Genomic DNA, 17,758 nt, shown 5'->3' on the forward strand with positions numbered 1-17,758 from the left:
TCTATCAAAATTTCTACAATTTAATCGAAAACAATTATACAATTTCAAAAAAATTAACTCTATTGCTAACAGAGTGTTATGGAGTTTTGGACAGTCAGTTAGACACAAATACTTTGAAACACAAACTCAAAACAGACAACCACCCTATGTGGTTTGCACAAGAAAGTATACACTACATTAAAATTAAAAACAACTACAGACGTAAATGGCAATCTATAAGTAATACACATTTTTAATATCTTGAACATACAAGACTTAAGTACAAAAACTGAAGCAAATATAAAATCTAATCCCTCAGAGCTGTGGAACTATATTCAGGACTCTGCACCCATTCCTGGAACCATGCATTTAAATACTCCCAATGTCAATGCATTTGGAGCGTCATTTTCGGCTTCATCTTTAACACCACCACCATTACATGCATAATTGCTTCTCATTAAATCTGACAAGTGATGATCAAATACTGTCGATCCTAAAGAATTTCCCATCCAATTTATAACAGGGTTAAATAATATGCCTAGTTTCCTCCTTGTATATTTACATGTCCTCTGAGTAAAATAATCAGCATTGCGATAAAATCTGCTGTTTTTTCCTGTTTTCAAAAAAGTGATAGACCTTTTCCTAAGATGGTGAACAGGTACTGCACAGTCAGATTTAATTCAGCACCAAACAAGTACACAAGTGAAGCCCTTGGCAGAAAAATTCAGCTGTACTTACACTAATGTGTCAAAGTCTTTTGACAGGATTAACTATGACTTATTGCAAAAGCTTATTTCATTTTGTCGTTCTTGAAATCCTTCTACAAAGCAAAAAAAAGTGCTTTAGGAGGCTTTCTTGTGTTCTAGAAATCTACAAGGATCAAACCTTGGTTCTTTTCTTTTCAACCTCTTTATTATTGACTTGCTGTCTGAGTTAAATTGTTCTGTACTAGCTTACCCTGATGATGTCAAAATTTACACCTTATATTCATCTTTAAGCTTCGTACAACATCTAGCAGATATGTGCCGAGAAGCTGATTGAGTAAGGTTTTACCTTACGTAATTTAGGAGAATTTAACGACAGGGAACTACTGTAATCCCTCTACTATGCATTTTTGATGAGTTGATTTGAATACGCTTACTTAATCTGGATGTCATATGTCTGGATCCCATCTAAAGAAAAGAAAGAACACAATTTTTGAAACGTATTTTCCGTTCAGCCAAATTGTCAAAGTGTTGAGTTTTATCTTTTCTAATATTATTAAAATTAATTTTTCTGAAAGTGGGTTTTTCATTTTTTCTAGCACTTTTTTTAAGGTGTGTTAAGAAATGTACCGAAAACTAACAAAAATGTCAGTATCTGTCTTCACTTAATTAATATTTAATATTGAATAACAGTTATTGAGTGAACAAATCAACGCTTCTTCTTTTTTTAATTTATTTTGTTAAGTGTTGGTCTGGGATACGATGTTAAGACTTTGTTCTTTTTTAGATCAGCCCTTTCAGTTAGTGATACTTTTTAACACCCAATATATTTATCATATAGATTAGAAAATATTTATAAACTGCTTTATAGCAGTATTCAGGGCAAACACAATTTGTTTTGGATGTATAAACTTGTTACATTATACTTCCGTCAGCTGCAGTATTTTATGTGAACTTAAATGAATTTTCAACATTGGTAAAACTTTTTCTATAAAAATTCTTATCTGCGATTTTAGTTGCACAATATTCATACAACTTAATTATATATTCTCTAAGAGTAGTCTCCGTAACAAAGTTGTAATTTCACAGGTGCGGAGGACAGTGGTGGTTCACGAAAATTTCGTGATTTCTTGCAAGAATGGCCAACACCAGGGACCGGACCGTACTTTGACACATCCATAAATTCTAATATTACGGGATTGGTTGGAAAAACGGTTGTTATTCACTGCAGGGTCAAGAACTTGGGAAACCGTACGGTAAGTTTCATTTATTTTTATGAATTTGTATATTTTTCATATGTCAAGAGGGAGCCTACCCCACATAAAACTACATGCATGTATATTGAAATTTTAATTTGATACAACTTTACTTTCTAATACATGAATACATTAGAAGTAACTCATTATTTTAATATATATATTAAATAAATATAAATTATTTTAATATATATATTATTTTAATATATCAATTGTTTCTTAGCCATTTTAAATTTACGAATATTCAGATGTGTAGAGAACGACAATACGTTTTATAAGTTAAGTGACACGGATTGCCTGTGGTTGGTGCCGTAGCAAATTGTGTTTGACACGAAACTATTGCGTTAAGGTTTTGGAAGTGTATGGAAATAAAACCCAGTTTGCAATTTCTGTTGGGAACGTTTATTAACAATGACACGTCAACATACTACTACCTTGGTCACAGAACTGATGTTACTATTAAACATCTTTTGTTATTCAATTGTTCGATGTTAACGATGTAATCAACAGAAACAATTAATTCAACTGAAGCAACCCTCGTATTTCCATATATTATTTTAATCTGCATTTTGACATATCGTCGACGTAACTAGCGAAGCACGTAACTCGAATTTCAATTAAATTTTATTTTATTATTTATTAATTTATTTTTTAAATCATATGTTCTATTTATTTATTAAACAAATATATCTACAATCAATAAAAATACTAGTGACAGGTATATAAATGATTATTATACATATATTATAGTTGGGATCATTGTGTGAAAAAGAAATTAAGTTTGTTTAGCAAAAGCATTGAAAGACATGAGCAAAAAACAAGTCGTACAATCAATATTTGCATATTGTGTATTCAGTCGTTATGACTGCAATGGTGAAGTCTGAGTTAAATATCTATATTGTAACATCACTTTACATCAAACATGATTCGAATTACTATGTAAATATGGAAACCTGGACAAAAACAATTGAATATTCAAATCCTGCGAACAAACGTAATATAAACATGATAGACAAGCTCAAGGTTCGAGTAAAGCTTTAGGATACAAATACTCAATTAAATCGTGAATTTACCAATCATGCATGATTTAATACTATTAAATTGAAATTAACTGGATTAAAAATGATTACCATGCATTTTTTAACAATAACAATTTTATACTAAAGTCTTCTAATATATCAATTCGATTCAAATAATTTTTTATTCCCTTCTACTTCTTACTCTATTTAGTTCTATTATATTAATAAGATACAAAATAAAAAAAAGTTTAATATGTACAGGTAATAGTAGATATTTTGTTTTTTGAATTCCACTACAATGGCATTATTTCTTATTGTTGATAATATGCAATTTCTTTAATAATTTTTGTACCTACATATAGGTATATGTAACTGCTTTTTCAAATGAGTTTCTTTGGATAATGTATTCGTTATTTCCATTTAATATTAGTTGTATAAATCCGAGGCTTTTCTCTCGAAACATATTGTCTAGAATAATTTTATATTAAACGCTGTTTCAGTTTTTAGTTAAGCACAACGATTTACATCACAGAGAAACAACTGAACCAATTTAGACTTTTATCTGAAAACGTAAATTTATTTAACCTTAATCTAAAGCCTATATGTAAAATTTTGCTATAAAACATTTCAAATGAAATTCTAAGCACAAATACATTTCAGTAATTTGGATACACATATTTTTTTACAATATTTACCTCTATTATTAATATTTAAAGTTTAAAAGGAATCTTACTATGTCCATCATAGAGAACTAAAGCTTCACTAATTGTGGATTGAACTTTAATAAACGAATCTATGAGTTTTTTTATCTGAATGCGAATCTGTTAGTTAGAATATAGCTTCATTATCTACCAGTTGAAGTGAATAACCATAAATGGAGATCCATAAATATCTCTGACACAAAATCCATCAATCCATCACTTACATAGGACGCGTACAATTTGTATTTTCTTTTGACTTTTTATTATACTCCAAATGTTGATTTATTTTGTTTTATTTTTGCATAAGTATAGTTTTCAAATTTTGGTGGATGCGCATTCCAATTTATTGGATTTGTTTATTTATGCTTAATAAATTGAAATACACATTCACCAAAATATAAATATCATATCTATGGTATTCAAATTGTGGTGAATGCGCATTCCAACTTACTGGATTTATTTATTTATACGTAATTAATTAGAAGCACATTCACCAAAATTGGATACTTACTACTATAAATTTTATATCATAAAATAGGCATGTTCACAAACAAATTTAATTAATACATACATAGTTATATATCTACTAATTAGATACATATTTAATTAAATTAATATTTCATAGTGTTTTGTAAAATGAACATTTCTCTATAGTCGAACTAAAATTTAATTGACAACAGCCTAATGTCATCCAATAAATTTATCGAACTAATGACAATAATGCCATGATCTAGTGCTGTTCGTAGACTTGGACAAAAGCCAACACGAATTTAACTTACCTACAACAGGATTATTACATAATTTGCCGACATTGATGAATATGATATCGCCTAATTAATACTAAATTTAAAATAAATTTGTGCACAATGTATGTATTGTTTTGATAAACAGGGAACAATAAAAATATATTAAGTTAAATGATACATTCAATTCAGAGACACAATGTGACAAAATTGGACCATTTTTACATAAATCTAAAACATCAATTTAAGGGCTTTTATATACCTTTTTTATATATTTATTTATCATATTGTATTCAATATATTTATTTAATTTCTTACTAGAATATTTGTTGAAATCAAAACTTGTTATTTAATACAAGAAACTTATTAAAAATTTAAAATACTAGTACATGATTGTAAATTTAATTAATTTATAGTAGAGATTCTTGTAATACCATAACCAAATTGCTCCAGGAATTTAACACGCCACATATAATGATATAATAGTGCCTTTGTCAAAGTTTTATTCAACGTAATAAAACTACAGTGACAAATATCTCAATAACACAACAATGTAGGATAACAAGTTTCATTACATTATATCTCACTATAAATTTTAGTGGCTTATATAATCGTTAAGATATGAAGAAATTTTTCTAAATCTAGTAATTCAGTGCACCATTTGGCTCCCTTCTCGCAGTGATTGCCCACAATCACTATTATCCTCTAGAAGGTTGTATTAATATCATAAAATATAGGACATGGAAGAAGTGTATATACAGGATGTTTCACAACATATCCGACAAATTTAAACCACATATTCACTGCTCATTAAAAAGTCATAAACTATAGTACAAAATATTGAATAATTGTACAGCCAGCGGCATGCAGTAATTTGCATCCTCAGGAACCATTGGAAACAATTTCTTACAAATCATCTGACATAAAATTATTTCAATTTTTTTCTTCGGTGTCGACCTTGTCCTCCATGAATTTAATTAGTGAGTATATGAAGCTACGTTTCAATTTTTCTGTATCGAAAAACTCTTCCAATGTTCACATTTGAGATTTGCAATGGGGGAGTCAAGTCAAGTATTGAATATTTTAGGAACAAAATGGAAAAGTTGTTTCCATTTTGTTGTCAGTATCAGGTTGAATAATTTATAATGAGTAAAGAGCACCCTTATTAAAGTTTTATTTCACGTAAAAATATGTAATGCAAAAACCAAAACAATAACAAGTTTCATTACATCACGTATAAATTCCGGGATAAAATAAATATACTGTGCAAACAAAGAATCAAATGAAAAAGGTTAGAGTTGAATGTTGTAAGTTCAAACGGAATGAATGGAGACTATAACAGAAAAAATGGACAGAAAAATAATTTAAAAAACACAAAACTTACTTAAAAAAAAAACATTTATTTAATCAAATTAATATGAAATATTAAAAATTAAGTATACATTTATTTATAATCTTAAACAATACAATTATTGTAGTGATTAACTAATTATGTAATTTATTATTATAATAGGAATTATTCAAAAATATAATTTAGTTGAAATGTCAATTTTAAATGCTTGTTTTAAATGCGATAGATATATAATACTTAATTTTATTAATCCGATGTTTTAGGTCACTTCCGGATTAGTTAGGCTAAATAATACCTTCCAATTAATTTGTTTGTGCAAAACCAATTTTATATTTGCTGTTATAATAAATCTCTGTAAAATATTTACGCTTCGATAATAGTCGTTAAAACACAATTTAAAATTGTTGATTTTGTTTTGCTTTTGTAGCATGAATAATGAATAAATTTTAAAAAGCACCAACAATTAATTCATGAGTAACCGCTGCATTTTCGTTTAACGTTGATTTTATAAATAATGAACAAGGTGATATGTTTTTAAATGCTCTGTCAACGAACTAAAGTTACATAAAAAAATATGTGAATAAAATATATCAGTGATGAATTGAAAGCCAATACAATTAATTTTCTTTCCTAAACTGTGCTCTTAAAGAAGGAATTTTCACGACAAAGGATGGAAACCCGTTTTGGAGAATAATCAAATATTTGATTATTCTCTCTAGAGAAGTTCTAACTTTGCACGCAAGTCATTTTGTAAGGAAACCTAATTATGGTACAAGATGAGAAGAGTTCTTTCATAAATCAAAATTTTCTGCCAAATTTGTAATGTTTGAACGGAAGTGTTATTATATTTTTTATATATTAAAATTAAATTTTTTATTAATTAATGTTTTAGGATATTTTTACAATATAAGAAAAATAAATGGATTTCTCTATGGACAACTTTAAGAACTTTTTGCTTCGGTTTTTTTATTGAGACTGAGGCTACATTCATTAATTAACTTTTATAGTTATTGGTGGTATTTATAATTTAGGGGGAATTTACAAATTTAACGCTAATTAAAATAAACTCGAATGTTTTATTCAGACAATGAATCTATTTAATTCACATTTAGAAATGCTTGGTCGTTAATTCTCAAATTACCCTTTTTTTTATTTATTTCACTTCAATAGATATAAATTATTTCAATTTGAATATCACACACCATCAAGCTCGAGTTTATTTTAATTTTAAGTGTAATCAGAGTTTAAGAAATTATGTTTATTTTGTTAGTTTTTGTTAGTTTTATACTGACTCTAAATGATCTTCACATTAAAATATATTACTTGTAAAAGAAAGAAAGACTATTGATAATGTGTGATTTCCAAAATCCAACGACAATACTAAATATTATTTCAATTAAGTAAATACAAAACATATCGTTTATGTCCCACTCTTAAATTAATTAGTTAATGTGAGAACTGAAACAATTATTCACACATTAAGAGACTCAGCGGATTAACTAGTAACACGTAACCGCAAATAGTAAAATATCCAAACAGTACTGTAAGGTAAAAGTAAATTTTGGTTAATACAGACCAGGAAACATGGCTCAACAAAAACGTTTTAGAGTAACATCCGATGCGATTACTGTAGAACCGATCCAATTAGGAATTTTCACCCAAAACCACATCATCTAAACCTTCTGGATACACGGATTGGAATTAACCCGACGATAATTACGTCAGGGAAAACAAGACGTTTCCATTTATTAATGAAAAGAACAAGCGATGAATGGTGTACAGTAAACGAACGCGATGAAGGTTGGTCTGAAGAATAGACGGCGCCCCAAGTATTACGCATTAAAGGCGGCTGTTGCCAGAAAGCAGGATCAAATAAGGCAATCTGAAAAAGGCAGGACAATTGTTAGGAGTGGCCCTCCGTCGATGTTTATTTGTCTGGGTCTCTTTTGATATGGTTATTAATTATGAATATAAAGATTCATTAAAAATTTTTGATTAGATAAAAACTTTAATATAATTAATTATATATAACACAACATACACTTGTTACTCATTGGGGTAATTGTTCTATTCAGTCCTATAAATTTATAACCTTATAACCTGCTTAATTTAGTTGTGAAACAGTGACATAATATTCATAACTATTTCATAAAATAGAAATAACTGATTTAATTTTATAGCTTTGTGCCTGAAAATAAACCACTATAATCCAGAATTGGAAAGGTTTTATTTATAAAACAGTATACTGTATACTATAGTAAAATAAAGTGGAAAATATAAAAAAACACAGCTGAAAAAGTCTAAGTATTATTGCCGATGAAAGCAAACGGCCCCTTGTCCATGGACTGAAATCGATGGCTTTGTGCGGGAAACTACATCATTTTGCTCATAGAATCGGGAGCTTTGTATGTGTGAATGGATTGATTCTACGGTCGTATATCGAAACAAGGCGCTGTACTTTAATATTTGTGACATCCAGACTTACGTATTTATGTGATTGTACTAAGAAGCGTATTCCGCCTTCTATTTTGGCGCAACGCCAAATAATCATTGCGGAAATCGAAAATCCTAACTTATTTCTCCTCGGGCGAGATACGACGTGAATGAATGGCTGCTGTTATGAGGGCTAAAAACCTACACATCTGGACTGAGGAGCGTTTGAATTCAAAAGGCGTTATTTGCACAGATGTGTTTTTTATTACCTAAAAATTGACCCACAGTGTACATTAATGTGGCTAATTTTTACAGTGCAGGAATTTTGATGGAATCGACTCTTGGCTTCTATTAGGGTACTAAAATTCAGCTAGCTCAAAAAATATCTTTTTGAAAAAAATGTCTAATCACTGTAATAATCAATATTGCTTTGCTAAAACCCAAAAAGAAAATTACGTGTCTCCCTATTTTTATACGAATTTCGATCATATAATAGAGACGATACGAATTGTGAATCACATCACAAATTAAATAATGAGCACTGTTGCTGTATTCTGGATACAAGGTACGTAGTAAAAAAGCTCATTGTTGCTTGAACTGCTGCAAATCACCCAATCAGAGAGTCCTATCAATTTACATAAACAATATTTCGATTTCTTTAAGATTTTTTTGCTTTGATTAATGTATCTAGTGAAAATATAATTTAAAGCTTTAGCATTACACTCACATACATAATTGCTGTTTATCACTTATCTGGATCCACTTAGATAAAAAAGTGCTGTTTAAGTTTGTTGATTATGTGATCTTTGAATTTTGTTTTTAATTGTTTATAAATTAAACACTAAATATGAGATTATTCTGACATTAAAATAAAGTTAACATCATAATATTTATTATTATATATTTCTAATGATTGTCAGTCCATTATATCTATTGTCAAGTATATACACATTGCTTATTTTTCATTTTTATACATATTTAAAATTTATTTTAAAACTGACAAATTTAAACATTTATTAATATTTTGTATGACCCACAAAACTTTAGTTTATTTAAGTCAAAATTTTGACCTCTGGCCACTTTGCTCATTAAAAATAGTAAATAAAAGTGCGGAATTGAAAATGTTCCGTTTTATTCCTTTATAATAAGTACTATCCATAACATTCTTTATTGTCCAACATAAATTTTCAATGTTAGAACAAAATGACATTAGGTTTATCACATTGTACACCAATAGTCAAATACCTCTCTCACTATTAAACGTAGATAACTAAAACAACACTACGGGCTGTGATCGATCCATTTGAAAATAATTGTCTAGCCTAGTTTTGTGTCCTTCACTTTAAAATTCGATTTACTTCTTCACAAAACTCAAGTTGAATTTACGACAGTTATGAATTAAGAGAATCAATAAGATATTCTATTTGGACGCTCAGATTTGAATTCCCACTTATAAGTTTATGTTTTACAAAAAGTTCCTTATTTGATATACGGATAAAATTAACCTCAACTAATATGATATAAATAAATATTCATTTATTACAAATTGAAATTCACAATCAAATTAATTTTAAATTTCATAAATATTTGCTAAAATTCAAAATTATTTATGCAAGTCTCCTAAATTTTATTTTACTTATAAAAATGTTAAATAAAAATATCATTTTTTATAGATATAGCATATTTAAAATATGACTGCGGTGCCTTTAGGTAATATAATTTACATCGTTGGGTATATTCCCGTCTCTGTGTGTAGCAATAAACTTGGTTGGAAAATGTGTAAGCTTTTTTAGCTTTCTTCTTAAAGTTCTATTTACTCTATTTATATATAACAAGCGAAATACAATAAACGAAATGAAAAGACGGGTTTCTAAAAACTCTTTCGTTAAGTGAATGGCGTTATATAATAGGCACATGCCGACGTTATTTAGATACAAAGAATTGACAAAAACTTTTATTACTATGTAATTAAATGGATTTTTAACCAATAAAGTCATTCAATTATTTCATAAATCCATAATGAAATGAAAAAATAAACGATGTCTCTGAGAAATGGTGTTATTGGAAACTTTCATACACACTCTGGACTGTAGTAGAGGTATTTTTTATGATTTTTTTATTTAAATCGTATAAAATAATTTCATGTTTTTTACGTTTTAGAAGGTATTTTCAATTTAATATATTATAGTATTATATTATGGCAATTATGTCCAATGTTCCATCATTTTCAGTCTCTAAATTAGGACCTGAGTGCAGGAAAATCTTAAAGATCACATTGACACCTAAAATTTAGTAGTTTTAAAAGTAGTATTAATAATTTTTACAATTATCTCTTTTAATGTCGGGAATTAATTAATAGCCAGACAACCAAGATCGTTATGAATGATCATAATGCTGCATTAGCTTACGGAATTTAATCTTTTAATAAACGTTTTAATGTTTTAGAAAGACAGTTTCTGGGATATGCTACAGGACTACTGACATCCAAAATCCTTTATTAGACGGAGTTTTACATGGACAGGATTTTATATAACCGTACTTTATTTTATAAGAGGTGGATTAGCAACATTCATGCTCATATTTCCAACTCTTTTCTTACTTGCCACATTGAATAAAGAAGTGTGGTAAAGAAAGCAACAGAATATGATACACCTCCCATTTAAAACAGTGATTGCATCAAAATATGAAAAATAAGGAGAAATTCACTATACTAAACTATTTGATTTAGATTCTGTCACATCAAAAAATAAGTAAAATGTACGAAAGGCATAATGTCTACAACATAAAAATGTTAATTTAAAAACCATTAATTTGTAAAATATAATACATAAGAGTTCATTGTCGAAAAAAATATATAAAACGAATAAACTTTACAAAAAGTAGACCTACGTGTATAACAAAGCCATGCCAGTACCAAACATGACGCCCCAGGTCATTTTGAAATTATTGAATTGTTTAATCTAAAGTTTTTATGCGACGGTACAACGTAAAAAGGGCGTTGGATTAACTTATGGGGGCATTTTTTTCTTATAAAACAGTAAGAAAGACTAACTACTATTGAACTAAGAATTATGACAATTGAATCTTTCATTACTAGATTGATAAATTGTGATATTCTTCCACTTTTCATTTTATTAAAATTTCATATATACATATTATTCGAAATTTATCCGGTGAGAAATACGAGTAACCAATCTTCCGTAGAGAACGAACTTTGTAAACTTGAAATTCGATTTAAATGGTATTCAAGTCTTGGGAGTTTGTTACCGAGACCGGGTCTTTGCTCAAATATTGAAACGACATTCACTATGTCAAATTCAAATTTATGTACTAATATAATATAGATATTTAGTTAAAACTTCATTTTAAACTTTTTGCAAAACTTGTAATAGTAAGAAAACGTATTCTACAACTTTGGGTTGACCCTTCAAACTTGCTCACGAAACAATTTAAACTCTTGAAATATGATACGTGTTTTTTGCTACAAATAATGCTTTTAAGCTGTGTTCACGGAAGTTTAACACGTTAAGTTAAATATTTTTGTATTTTATGAAAAAAACATTTTTGCTCTTAAGGTACACAATTTAAATTATAAAAAATATATAAAAAAATTTAATTTTAATATGTCGCAGATGTTTTATTCCATGGTGTCTTTATTTATTTTTATTGTAGTGTAGTGGTAAATTTAAAAGTATTTATTTTATATAAATGAATAAAATATTTTATTTATTTTTCTATTTAAGTTAATACATCAACATCTTAAAAAGATTGGCTTCACCGTTTGACTTTACAACGAAATCCTTTGTATGAGCAAAATTGTATAGGGAGAAATAATAAACCTCGTTTATTTAACTTTTGTGTATTTGTATGAAAGAAAACCCAGAATTACATATAAACGTAACAACCTACCGACTGAGCAATTTATAAACCTCTACAAATAAGAATTATACAAGGGAAAGTAGCTTTTCGACCCAACTTACTTGACTTAAAGCACTCTTGATATAAAGTGAAATAAATTTCATGATTCAAGTGACTTTTCATAAATGAAATACGTTCATATGTTAAATAAAAATATTGCACTGAACGTTTTCCTTTATACTCAGGATATGATTTATGAGCACCCCAATGTTAATTCGTAAAATCCCATTTACAGAATGTCCAAATTAATAATTTTATATTATATGAGTTCTAAGTACTCATTAAATGTCATTTGTTTATACATTTCATGAGTCTTAGTTATCACTTATAGACATTAAAAATTAAGTAAGAGTTAAAACAATTTTTCTCCAAAGGAAACGATAAAATTAAAAAAAAAAAAAATAGGTTGTTTTATATACGACATCGATATTTTTTATACAAATAATGTATTTGTGGAGCTTTGCTCAGATAATACGTAAATATCGGTGCGAATTAGGAGATTTGCCTCTAGCAGAAAGTCTATACATAAGTGTTTGCTTAATATTCTTTTCGCAGAAAGAACACCTGTATCCCCTAACAAGGACGTTGTTCCTTGTCTTGTTTAGTTAGCGGCCATTTTTGTTACGGTCGGGGTTGATTTGATTGCAAAAAATAACTGAGACCAGAAATAATAAATGCGTCTTCGTGGCATAAATTATCGAAATTTTTCTTCTTGTCTTTAACACATAATGTTATTTTTAACGTAGAGTGGTGTTTTTGTGGCTTGTTGGAAGCGGAAAGGGTTTTTCCCGTGTTACAGCTGACACTTTTTCCAAGAGAATTTATGATATGCGGAGGGAATGCGATTTAAATAATATATGAAACACAAACATTTCCTGCAACATAAAATACGACTCAAGATTATTTAATGTTGGTTTTGAATTCATTTATTGCGTGTCCAATACCAAAAAGATTTGTGTATCAGGTATCATTGTTGCACAGTGTTTACATTAACAATTAGCAAAATTGTACACAAAAATAATTTTCAGAGATATGTAAGAGAAATGTTTATAATTTTTTTTCGTAGATTTTAAAGAATTTTTACATTAACATATTCTCATAAATAAAACAGATTTTTTGCCACACAATTTTTGAAAAAATTGAATATTAAAGGGACAGGAAAATAATTAATTGGTTTTAAGTAAAATAAATATACAAATTTTAATGAGCACAGTTATGATTGAGCACCAAATTTCATAAAAATTGTGCTATTATAGTTAGAAAAGTTAAAAAAAAATATTTTAAACTTAAAACTTATCTAATTCGCAAATTATTAAAAAATTAGCCTCCTACTGAGTAAAACATAAATACAGTTTAATATTATTATAGATTATCAATATATTTATGTATTACGATTTATAAAAATACTTAATTGAAAGTTGATCATCCTCTTTATCTCCATTTATATTCTCTTTGTGAGGAAAATAATTATCAAGCGCTATTTTATTAATTAATATTTGGATATTACGTAAGAGATAATCTCTTTTACCCCTCAACATCGTTTACACTCAAAACTCTGCATGATGTGTTACATTTCCATATTTAGAACTCGCAAATGTTTTGCATTTTTGTTTGGTCTTATTAAAATGTAGATTGCCTCTTTGAATATGTAATGGAGATTACATATATCTGTCTAACAGGAAGTTTGGTGGTAAATGAAAGAATGTTATACTAATTGTAAGTATCTATCATTATCAAATTCTTTAACAAACACTATTAAAAATTTAAATTTGTGAGCATAAAATATTACAATATATTATATGTTTATACAATTTCAAACATTATTGTAAAAGTATACTAAATGTAACTTAGTATAGTTAACAAACATATAAAATATAATCAATCATCTCGATAAGGCTAAATATATACTTCTAATTTCTAGAATTAATGTACCTAATTAGAAAATACCTGAAATTTGCTTTTCAGACTTTAATAGGAACCGGTGGAACAAATTTGAAAGTGCCTTGGGCTGTTTCAAAAATATGTCGAAGATGTTCTACAACAGTAAACGGGATCATTAATTATAAAATGAAATAAATTGAAAGTTATTTAAAAAAGCAACTCCAAATATAATTTCAGCATATTACTTAATGGCATAAATTTAAATAATTTGAATCTATTTTTTACAAGAACAAGCCGATCCTATTTAGTTGAAGTTAAAATTATCAACAAAAAGATAATAGATCATTAAACACATTCAGTAAAAACATAAAAGCTATTTGTATTTAGAACACTGCCTATAATGCCCTAAAAAATTCAGAACATCATACATGATACATGAGATAAAACCAAGTCTTTGTGAGACCCCACATTTCCAATTGAGGCGTATACGGGTGTAAACAGTGATTGATAAGTGAAAATATACATACAGATCAATAAGTGAATGACATGTACAAATATAAACTCGAGAATTCGAATGGAATAATCAATTACATAATCCAAATAATGCCGCATTATGTATTCTGGCAGATTAAAGGGGTTTTCAGACTGAAACATCATTTATATGTCTTAGAATGAGAAATGGTGCATTAGATAAACTAGATTCATAAATATTTAGTTGATTGTTGTATTTACATATATCTATGTATTACGGTTTGATGGCGTTGTACTTCATGCTAGAGACATCCACAATAAGATAACGTGAATTGATATTTATACCAATGAATAGGAATTGCAAACATCTTGCCAAGTTAAGTAAGTTAAATAAATACCAATTTATAATTTAGTACTATAATTAGCATGTTTCTTGAACACCAAGTGCGCCAAATTACAAGTCTCGATTTCTAATTGTTTAAATAAACAATGGAAAATAAATAAATATATAATTGTTTTTCAGCGACATAAATTGTATCTCATTATTAGATTGTACGAAGGTAACATGCAATATTAATTAACCTAAATTTCATTTTTTTGACACTTGTGAATATCTATTTCAAGGTGGAACAAAAAGTGTTCAGAATCCGAGAATTTCAAGCTGTTTATTACAGAAAATAATGGTTGGTATGTATACTAAACATTATGTAATTAACGTATGTATGTAACCTCATTGAGTTTAAATGATCAAACAACAGGAATATTAAACTCTTAATGAACTAATTATTGCTGGAAATTACAAATTTTGGAATCAAAAAGTAATTAATGGAAATAGGAATATTCACAGCATTTTCATAGCATGAAAAAAGCTCAAAATTTTGAGCTCAATAAGTAATATCTCCTTTTTAAATTTTAAGTAAATCTATATAATTGTTATTCTTTCATTCAGTTGAAGTGTAATTTGAAATTTAAATAAAATAATAGATAAATAGAGTAGAATTTCCTGCAGTTTAAAATTTTTTGATCCAATAAACTCATTTCCCTAAAAGTCGCTGAATGATCTGGCTGTATGGTAAAGCTACACTCAGTCCCTTTTTAAACAGGCTTATTCACCTGTTATTTAATATTCTTTTACTACAATAAACACAAACATATAAAAATATCGTCTCATATATACAAAAGATATAGAGTATTATGTTAGTACTTATTGTGTTGGAGTGATGAATGTAATCACATCTATGTTTTTTATAACTGAATCATTAAACGTTTCCTTCCAGTGTCACCAGTGTCCAGTGTTCTAGAGGAACGTTTCTCGTTAGAGGTCTTAGAGGTGATTTAATAGACAGGTGCTTTGTTGATGAAACAACTTTATTTACATTCAAAAAGCTGTGGATCTTACTTCTTCAGGGAGTCGATGTATTCCATGACCAAACACGTCAAATGAATGAAACCATTCCAAGAAAGATGTAAACTGAATATAAAGGTACGAAAGTAATTTGGGCAAAGTCCAAGCAAAAATACGCATCGTTTCTAGATTTTAGTCAAAATATGCAAAAACCCACAAAAATGAACGAACTATGTAAAGCATATGCAAATATACAAATACATTTTATGCAGTGCCGTTCAGTGTCGAATAATTATAAAAAAAAATTCTAAACTGGTAAAAAATGTATAGGATTTTCTAGTCCAGAGAGAAAATTTTTAATCGATAAGTTCTGGTACAGATTTGTGCTGTCAACTTTTGAGTGTTTTATAAATAAATTGAAAATTTGTATTTGTTATATGCACTTGGCAATTGTAAAATGTTGGTTTTCTAAATTAAAAAGTAATAAACAATGTTAGTTAATTATTAAATAAAATCAATCAGTGTATAGTTTTAAATGAAAAATATAAAACAATGGCAGGAAATAACAAAATTTATTATTATGAAAAAAATCCGCAGCTTACCTGTTTGAATTTTGTGAGCTTTAAATGCAAATTAAAATATGTTAAAATGAGATATCCATACACACATGCATAGAATAATCTCATTGTCAGCTTTCTAGGTTGGTGAAACTTTTATAGACAGTCTAATCAGTACATATTCCGCTCTGTACGCTGGCGTATATCGCATAATAAATACTGTCTGTTTTTATGCGTAAGTTGGAATAATCGACATATTATCTTGTTTCGAAATGTCATACAAAACTTTCAATAGATTTCCGTTAAATAATGCTGGCCTGCTTTCATATCTTGTTTATTCTCTTTTTGTATAACTGAATATGTAACATATAACATAAAGGCATGTTTAAGGACTCATTTTATTTGAAAATATTACTGAAAAATATACATCTGATTATTAATAAAATTTTATTCATATACTTTTGCAGCGAGTTTATTATTAAAACAAATTAATTTTAACATGGTAGAAAATAATTAATGAAAATAATTCATCAGTGTGGTTGCAGGAATTTAATATTCGTTCCTCATATTTTCACATTTCCTCCGTTACGAAAACCTATCTACATAATCCCATGGATTCTATTTCATACCTGAATATTACCTTTTGATCTCGTAATGTGCAAAGATAATTTAAATTAAATTAGATGTTGGGCATGTGATAATTATTAAAACGGAAATTACAGCTTTATTAAATATTATTAAATTTTAAAATACACTCAACAATTATTTAAATTTGAATAACTATTTAAAATGCATATTTAATTCAATAGTAATTCAGACATTGATACATACAAGTAATGAAAATTTAATTGTAACAAATTCTTTTGTTTTCACTGATCTCTTTGGAAGTTAGGAATCAGATTGAAGGAAAATTTAATCTCGACGGATATAAATTTCAGACGGTTTAAAATATATTTTTTGGCTTTTTTCGTCATTTAATAAATTATATTATTAATAATTAGATTTGTAGGTTTAGGTAATGAAATTGAAATTATTTGACAAGACCACTTTATTCTATTACTATTGCTATTGCTATTGCTATTGCTATTACTATTACTATATTACTATTACTATAGTAATAGTACTATATTACTATTACTATAGTACTATTACTATTGCTATTGCTATTGCTATTGCTATTGCTATTACTATTACTATTATAATAATTATGTTATAAATGCACGAGGTTTTTCTTACCAAATTAAACACATGAATTGGCCACTGGATTGATCGAGTTTACTGAGCTTATGAAGACTGATTCTGTTGTCCTGGCGTTCTTCACCTTTATGTAAGTGTGATAGGGAGTACTTCCTTTAAATTAACGCTTATATGCTACACGTTAACAGTGCACTTCTTTAAAC

At 27.9% G+C, this 17,758-nt stretch overlaps 1 protein-coding gene across 1 annotated transcript in view; it reads left to right on the plus strand.

Annotated features, from left to right (window-relative positions):
* LOC109597388 (zwei Ig domain protein zig-8) overlaps positions 1 to 17,758 on the plus strand; it is a 143,237-nt gene that overhangs the window by 71,632 nt on the left and 53,847 nt on the right. The window contains exon 2 of the mRNA XM_049964423.1: positions 1,773 to 1,939. Coding sequence (XP_049820380.1) covers positions 1,773 to 1,939 — 167 coding nt within the window. The remainder of the gene's footprint in view (positions 1 to 1,772; positions 1,940 to 17,758) is intronic.

This window comes from Aethina tumida, chromosome 3 (genome assembly GCF_024364675.1).
Source record: "Aethina tumida isolate Nest 87 chromosome 3, icAetTumi1.1, whole genome shotgun sequence".
Classification (NCBI taxonomy): Eukaryota; Metazoa; Arthropoda; class Insecta; order Coleoptera; family Nitidulidae; genus Aethina; species Aethina tumida.